Source organism: Melanotaenia boesemani, chromosome 4, assembly GCF_017639745.1.
Source record: "Melanotaenia boesemani isolate fMelBoe1 chromosome 4, fMelBoe1.pri, whole genome shotgun sequence".
Lineage (NCBI taxonomy): Eukaryota > Metazoa > Chordata > Actinopteri > Atheriniformes > Melanotaeniidae > Melanotaenia > Melanotaenia boesemani.
Window position 1 is genome coordinate 22371876 of NC_055685.1, and position 8249 is coordinate 22380124.

Genomic DNA, 8249 nt, shown 5'->3' on the forward strand with positions numbered 1-8249 from the left:
ATTCAGTTGACATCAAGAGGACAAAGATTCCATATCACTGAACCGATTTGAATAATGATGGTATGATTTGCCTCACTGCTTCTTTTAGTGCATTTCCTTTCTGTTTTAATCAAATCCCTTCAGTCAAACAACAAACAGGGGTTCCAGTATTGGTATTTAGATAAATACTAACTTTAGCATGCTAGCATGCTAACATAAGCTTAGCTGATCATTCTGATATAGCCAATGTGGAGTCATCCCTATGTTCTTATATGTTTCGTGTTTTTAATGTTTTTATGTTAGTATGCACCACTCAGTTCTTGTTGCTACAAAGACGATTTCATTTCCTGCCAGGGATTAACAAAGTATTCCGCTTCTGGTTATAGTCATTATAAATCCATCCAATCAATCTCTAGACTTTCTTAATCCAGTTTCGAGTTACAGGTTCATTACACATCAAATAAGCTAATACTGAACTAAGAAACAGTAAATTTACAATGTTTTTTAGCTTGCTTGGTTGAAAATAAACACTATAGAACATGCAACTTAGCAGGACATTGAAGAAATTTGGCTTATGAACCAAAGAAAGGAACTAATTGAAATTTTTAAATGATAATGGGTCAAAGTAAACGGTTAATTAATCACCAAATGTTTAAAATAATTCTTAAATGGGGAGCACAACTTTAAACAAAAGTCATCTTAAGTCTGCAGTTGAACATTTAATGGCAGTTTACCTTGATAAGAAGCCACCAAATCTTTGAAAATGGTGAACCAACATCAGACACTGACATTTTTTTTTAGTTCCAAGCAGCTACCACTACCAATACCATAACTGGATATATAAAATTAACTGGGAAAGAAAAACAACAAGATTCACTATGAGACAGAACTTTATTGTAGATTTTTACTCAGTTCAGTTCAAATGTAAGAGCAAGAAAGAGAAGTGAATGCTCTGTGGAAGGCACAGATTAAATAATAGCCAGAGGAACAATAGTACCATTTTGTTTTTACACTAGCAGCAGCATCCAATCGGAGTCAGAAAATTCATCACAACATGTGCTTTTAACTACCAGTAAGTTTCAATGGGCACTTCATTATTGCACTAATAGTCACTGTCTTTTCACAGTTGGAGCTTATGCTTTTATGACTGCATAACCATGTTTATGTGCATTCCAGTATGCTGTGTTTACTAACCAAACTTTCCCATTCAATTCCCTGTCACGCCTTCTAAAAAGAACACTCACTTAATGGGTGAATTTAATGGTCATTAAACACTATCTTTGAATATTATTGAAAAACTTACATTCATCCAAGGGGCACAGAGAAAACTAAGGAAATCTAACTGAAGGAAAACATTTGACCACTTCTTACATCTAAAAGAGGAAAAGATAAGAATGCAGAGGCAAAAAGCACTTTAAATCTGCCAGCCATTTCCCCTTTCTGCATTTCCATGGTTACTATGTTTTGAATCATTCAGTGACAAAGAAAGCGTTATTTACAGCAGAGGAATGTAAATCAGTAGCATCCTTTCATCCAATATGTGCTATACTGTATGGATGGAAAGAGATTAAGAGATGAAAGCAGCATATGTAGCCATCATACATCAGTTTAACAGCACATTTAACAGCATAAAGCTAGATATTGTAAGTGATGAGTTGTAGCATTGTAAATGTTGGTTACACCAATAGTTATCACAGATAGGCACAATTAACTGGCAAAGCTTGTGTGAGTTTGACTGGAGTTGAAACAAGTAATGTCCAATGGCACATTCAGTTAAAGAAGAAGTCATTATAAATCCAAATGTCCAGTAAAAGCCCAGCGAGAATGGTTAATGGTAAGGGGAAAAAACACAAACAAGGAGATAAAAAAAACAAACAAACAAACAAACAAAAAAATATATAATAATTGCATTGCTTTGGTGCCATGATGTCCAGTTTAACAAACTCAATTTCTACTATACAGCCATCCAAACAATACACACACACACACACACTTACATACAGGTACAATGTAAAAGGCAAATAAAAAAAAGAACAACAAAAAAAAGAAAAACAGCTACCTACAGTCTCTATCAATAGTTTGAAGCATTGTATCCGACAGAAAAGCCCTTTCTCAGTATTCCCAGAGGGTGGCACCATCCAGGGAATCGGCACTGGCCTTCAGCCCCCCAGCATGGTCACCTTTAAGGTACTTCCCACCCACTGCACAGATGGCCATCTTGTTGAGGTCACAGAACTCAAGCAGGAACTGGATAGGTGTGGAGCTACCGCACACAACACTGGTGTCATCTTCAACACACCAGTACTTCCCCTGGGAATCTGGACAAACAGCACTTTTAAGGAAGCCTTGTGCACATACAATACAATACATATAGAGCTGGACCAAATTGGACATACATATAGAAAGCTGTACAGAAATCATTAATTTAGTTCAATGTTTCAAACATTTTTATTTATCAGCACTTTAATATCACAATTTTATCATGTAGCCTTAGTGGAAATAGCTGGAAAGATATCTATAAAAAAACAAAACAAATTCATTACATGAGCAACATTAGTCTAATTTTTAGTGACTGTGATCAAATCAGCTAATTCATAAAAGGTAATTGCACAGCTAAGGAAACCAACAAACCCAGATGTGAGGCTTATGGAATTCACTCTTTTTCACTCTATACCCCAGCTGCTCTATAAACTACTCCCTTTTTATTTTTTCGACTTTACATTTAAGAAATTATATAGGAATTTATTTTATAGGTAGTTTAGTCAGTTAAGGTTCAAATTAAGCTCTTTTTAAACAAATAGGACTATGAGAAAACCACAATTAATCAGAAACATTTATGTGCGGGTATAACAATGTTTCTGCAGTAGTCAACTCTTGCAGCACTTCTGGGTACACCAGCTTAGTCCTACACTCCAAATACATGCACCTATGTTAACTGGTGATTCTAAATTGACCCTAGGGGTGAATGAGGGTAGTTGTTTCTCTTTATTTTGGCCCTGTGATAGACTAGAAGGCTGCCCTTGTCCCTGGGATGGGCTACAGCGACACCAAATTGGATAAAGCAGATAATGAATGAATGAATGAATGAATGATGGATGGATGGATGGATGGATGGATGGATGGATGGATGGATGGATGGATAGATGGATGGATGGATGGGAGTCACAGGTAGTGGTAAACATGGTCACTCACCTTTGAGGGAATAAGCACCATTATGGAACTCCAGTTGGAAAACATCATAGGATGCTCTGTTGGAGTCCAGAGTCGGCAATCCAGCTTTACGAGCCCCAATGAAACCATGCTCCCCACGGAGGACAATAATTGGACGGTTAATTAGCTTCATCAGGAACTGTTCAGCCTCCCCTGGAGAGACAAGGTGATTAAAACCAAGAGCTGTCACCTTCTGGCAACATCTGAATACATTCAAAGATCTGCATGTTTATTTAAAAATTGTTCCTGCTAGGTTTATGAGAAAAAAAAAATATTTTTTTTTCTTTCCTGAAGCTATGATACAACTGCCGACAAGGTGCTTTTGAACAAAAGGACCGTTTTTTAAAATACCACAGCTACCCCCTACCCCACAACTAACTCTTACCTAGAGTTGGCAACACATGCGTAAACAACATAAATGTATTTATGAATACAGATCAGGGTGTATTCAGTGATGAAGTCATGAATACAACACAGGCTCCTGCCACCCTTGCCAATCAAATTGTGAAGGGATATAATGCTGTTTCTGGACAATTTGATACTGTAAGGAGAAAGCAGTTACTTCAAGTTATTGCTGCTAAAGATGGTTCTATTGATTGATGGGTGTGTACTCATTCTTTTCACACACTGTTTCTGCATTTTGGTTCAGTTTTTGTTAAATAAATAACACGCCTGTATAAAACATCAGGTGATGTTTTAAGTGAAGTCATGACTTCATGGTATTTGAGCAATATCAGAAACAGGACATACCTGCATTGTCAACAGTAGCAGCCAGCTGCCCATTCTTCTTTGCAATCACATACTTGCCATTAGTTGCACGAATACACACACGGCCGTCACGCCAATCCAGTTCAAAGTAAGTGTTGGCAGACCTGGACAGCATCCATAAAGCACAGGATTCAGGTAGATTGTTTAGTGTAAGACATGCATTATACAATGTAAATGTGTTTGCGTGGTTACTTAGTGGAGGCAGTGCATTGCAGTCCTCCAGTTGCTGTCAGTGTCCAGTATTTTCCAGCAGCAGTTCTGAAAGCACACTTCCTGTCCTCACGGCTCATCTCCAACTGGAAGACTTCCTGGTCCCCCTCCTCATCCTGATTGGCTGACAAGTCCATGCCTAAAAAAAATAGGTAGTTTGCTGTGAGTTTTTATTTGTGTTTGGAGATGAAAACTCCATCTAATTCATAAAATTCCCTATAACAGATCTCAAAGCAACAGGCTACACAGAACTCCAAGGACCCTCCAAGATGAGGCATGGAGATTTTTTTTATTATTACAGCCATGAACACAAAATTATCAGTAGCTGGGAAGATTATTGAAGACTAATGTTGAGACATCATGTTTTTGTCCATGATAAAATGACTAATTTAGGTCTAAATGAGTGCAGCCGATTTTATCTAAAAAAAATAGGTCATGTGACTGAACTGCATTCTTTGCTAACTGGGATACTGTGAAGTCAATGACATTCAGTTTTGAAGCATATAATCTACTCTAACAAACAAACAAGGACTAGAACTAAAAATAGATCAAAACACTCAGATGAAGTGTAATAGAACAACACTCTGCATACATACTCCACTGAAACCAGTGTCCTATTTTGCTATTTTAAAGACATCAGCAGCAAAAGTCTGCACTTTTTTTGTTTACATTCTACTTTGGCACCAAGTGCAGTGAAATGTAAAAAGCTAGATTATTATAAGAAACAAAGGACATATTACTTTGCTTATTTCTGATTCTTTTAAACCTGCAATCATCTCCTTGTCTTGTTTATGAAGTGTTGGTTCTCACACAGCGTCACAACACTCACAGTCCATGTACTCAGTATCTTGTCCCCCACAGACACAACCTGCAGAGCCATCTGAGCATATCTGCACATGGTAAGACTGAGTTGTACCGGAAGTACACGTTGTGTATAAACCCATGTTTATCGTTGTATTGTTCACACTACCCAATGTGTATCTCTTGTATTTTGAAGTCCTATTGGGGACACTGCACAGTTGACAGGCAGTAACAAAATACACAATATTTTTCTAGACTTATTTTTCTGGACTCATCAGAGTGATTTCTATCAAGCAGTTCCATGTGCTAAGCTGACAAGTCTCTCTCATAAGCAATGTTACACTCACTATGATATAAGTAGCTCAAGTAGCTCCTTTTATTTCATCACCATGGGAACTTGTGCTGAAAATCTAACCTACTTTGGATCAGGTTTGGTGCAGAGATGAGTGGTAAGTGTTATGGACAGTGTGAAGGACCAGCTTCTTTAACAGATATTCTTCCTCAATCAATCTACTAGTCATAGTCACAATCCGTCTTACGAAAGACATTTTAAGCTGGTCTAAACTTTGCTGAGAAAAGTTTAATTAAAGCTATCTTTGTTTCCATGGTGACATCAAGTGGTATCAGCTGACAAAGAAGAAAACATGATTAACAATTGGTGGTTTGTTAATAACTTTGTAATGTGAGCAATAGGAAGGAAAGAGTAACTAACTTTTGAAAAATTGTGTAAATTGTGCATTTTCTGCTGGAGTCAAGGACATTTTGGTGTGGTTTAACCAGCTTTTATTTTATTTATTTTTTCTTGACTGGACATGGTAAAGCAGCCCTTTACTCTGCGACATACACTGAGACAGCCAAATTCAATCTTTGTTAGATCAAAGCCACATGTAAATGTTTTCGAGAAATCACCTTCTTGCAGGTCACAAGCCACTTACCACATTCTACTATCTCTCATCCCTGGAATGCTCTCTCTCACACACAGTTCAGAATACATTAAGGCATATTGACTTTTGGATAAAATACTGTATAATCGGGCCCAGTACATGGCAGCAGAATCTTACTACTGACAGAGTGGCAAATAGGAAAAGAAGCTGCATGGAGCATAGACTTCTCCATTCAGCAGACTCTGGAGTCACACCTCTCCTCTTTGCGGCCTATGTTCTTTTTGCATCTCCTCCATTTTAGTCCTTTGTTTCCAAAAGCAACTTGCTCTAATGTCCTGACTACTCTGTGATAAGGAATGGTAGATATCTGTGGACTGAAGTTGCCCCGGACCAGCTACCACAATGCAGTGACAGAATTACTGCAGAAAACGTTAAGCTTGGCAAAGACAGGCCAAAAGAAGGGAGGGGAGAAAGTGAGAGCAGCATAATGAAAAACACATGGTGTAGGAAAAATTAGGTCTGTTCTACATTCTTTCTCAAAGACACACGCCAAAGTCATGTGTGTGTGCCCAGTTATGCAGTGATTCAACCTTCTCTTTCTTTTTGTTCTGAGTTGCAGAACCATACCTTGTCTCGTGGAGACATTTCTTTCATTGCCTGCAGTCAGCACGACCTGCGCGTGGCTGCGCTCCAGGCCAAACAGTTCATCCTTTCCTACCCGGGCGCCCTTCCCAGACTTCATCGTGCCGGTGGGACCCACGGGTGCCAGATATCGGCCGTTGCAGTCGCGGAATGCAACTTTTCCAGAGCGGAATTCCAGCATGTAGCCGGTGTCCTTGTCCGTTTTGGTGGACAGGCTGCCATCGTTGCGGAGGAATCGGTTATCAGAGGTCTCGAGGTGATAACGCTGATCACGGTAGACTAGTGTCACCAGGGAGTCCACCCCCCAGGGGACATCCCGGTCTATTGACACCTCCTGCCGCACCCCGTGCGCGCTCAGGTGGGCGAAGCGTTTGCGCGCAAAGCTGTAAAGGTTAACCTGCGGATGCACGGCCAGGTGAACGCTCCATTTCTCCGCCGGTGAGGCGGTCTGCGCAAAGCAGGTGATCCTGTCCTCACTGCCGCCGAGGTAGCGACCGTGGGGCTCGGACTGCAGCGACCACCGCCCGTCTTCGTGCGCAGTGATTACAAAGCGACAGTCTCGGCCGCGCGTCTCGCTGTCCGCGGTAACGTTGCCGTCTTTGTCAGTGGCGAGATAGCGGCCAAGGTGGGACCTAAGGAACACGGCGCTGCCGTCCTCTCCGGTCTGTTCCAGGGTCCAGATCTGCTTCTTCTTCAGGCTGCTGGCTGAGGCGTTGATCTTGAACCCAAAAGACTCCGCCGTCAGATACTTCCCCGCGCTGTTGATGAGCCCCAGGGGGATCTGCAGGAGGTCCCCGTCGGCGCCGTTTGAGGACATGATTGTCTTGTGACAAGAAAAGAGGAGAGCTGCTGGGCTAAATGAGAGAGGCACCGACAGAGAGAGGTTGTGGGGGTGTCCAGGGGAGCGATACAAAGAGAGCTGCTCTGCTCTGACAGATGATAATGTAGGTGAAGAGAATCTCCTGACCGAAAATCCACACTGCCTTGCTGGAGCTGCAGGACTGGACTTTTTTTTCCTAACGGCAGTACACGCCCCATCACAGTCACAGAAGCTGGAGGGAGAGTGCTGCAATTTTAGCAAACCACCCCACCCTTAAAAGCAATGACTCTTTACAGTTCATATAGATACACTATATTTTTCAGACCACCACTACTAATTTTTTTCACATTTTAGTTAAATTTTGCACCTGAACATGGTCATTTCACAGAAATGTCAGAGACCCTGCACAAGCACAACACCCTTTCATTATTTTCTTTGGAGATGGCCCTTAGTTAAAAAAAAAAAACAAAACAAAAAAAAAAAAAAACGTTTGTTGACAACAGACGTAACTTGCGAGTCAAAACTTAAATTGTTGTCAAAGCTTTTTGAAAGAGCATTTCAAATGAGAAAATGAAGCCAAGATTAGTAGAGGAGTATTCAGAGAAACCAACGAGCAACACCTTAGTTTTTAAAAAAATGATATGCCATCCAGTTTTTAACATCTATCATCAACCCAATCCCACATCTTCAAAATAGATTGAAATAAGGCGATAAAAAACATGCCAAACTACATAATGTCTACCTCCAGCATGCAGTTCTCAACTTGTGGGGCTTTTCTTTCTGCTCTCCTCAGTTCATTTAATTGTCCATGGTGACTAGGTTGTGGCTGTAAATGCCTCTGCACCCTTCCTCTTTCTATCTACAACATGAAACAACATATAGGCATAAAATTAGATGTATTCACAACAATATTAAATGTTTAGCTGTTTTTCATT

At 40.3% G+C, this 8249-nt stretch overlaps 1 protein-coding gene across 1 annotated transcript; it reads right to left on the reverse strand.

Moving 5' to 3' along the window:
* Positions 1–851: 851 nt before the first annotated feature.
* Positions 852–7520, reverse strand: fscn1b (fascin actin-bundling protein 1b). The gene is made up of 5 exons (XM_041984355.1): positions 6480–7520; positions 4150–4306; positions 3940–4061; positions 3172–3342; positions 852–2297 (listed from the first exon to the last, which is right to left on the reverse strand). Exons 1-5 carry the CDS (start codon positions 7309–7311, stop codon positions 2092–2094), a joined length of 1488 nt encoding a protein of 495 aa, XP_041840289.1. The 5' UTR covers positions 7312–7520; the 3' UTR covers positions 852–2091.
* Positions 7521–8249: the final 729 nt, after the last annotated feature.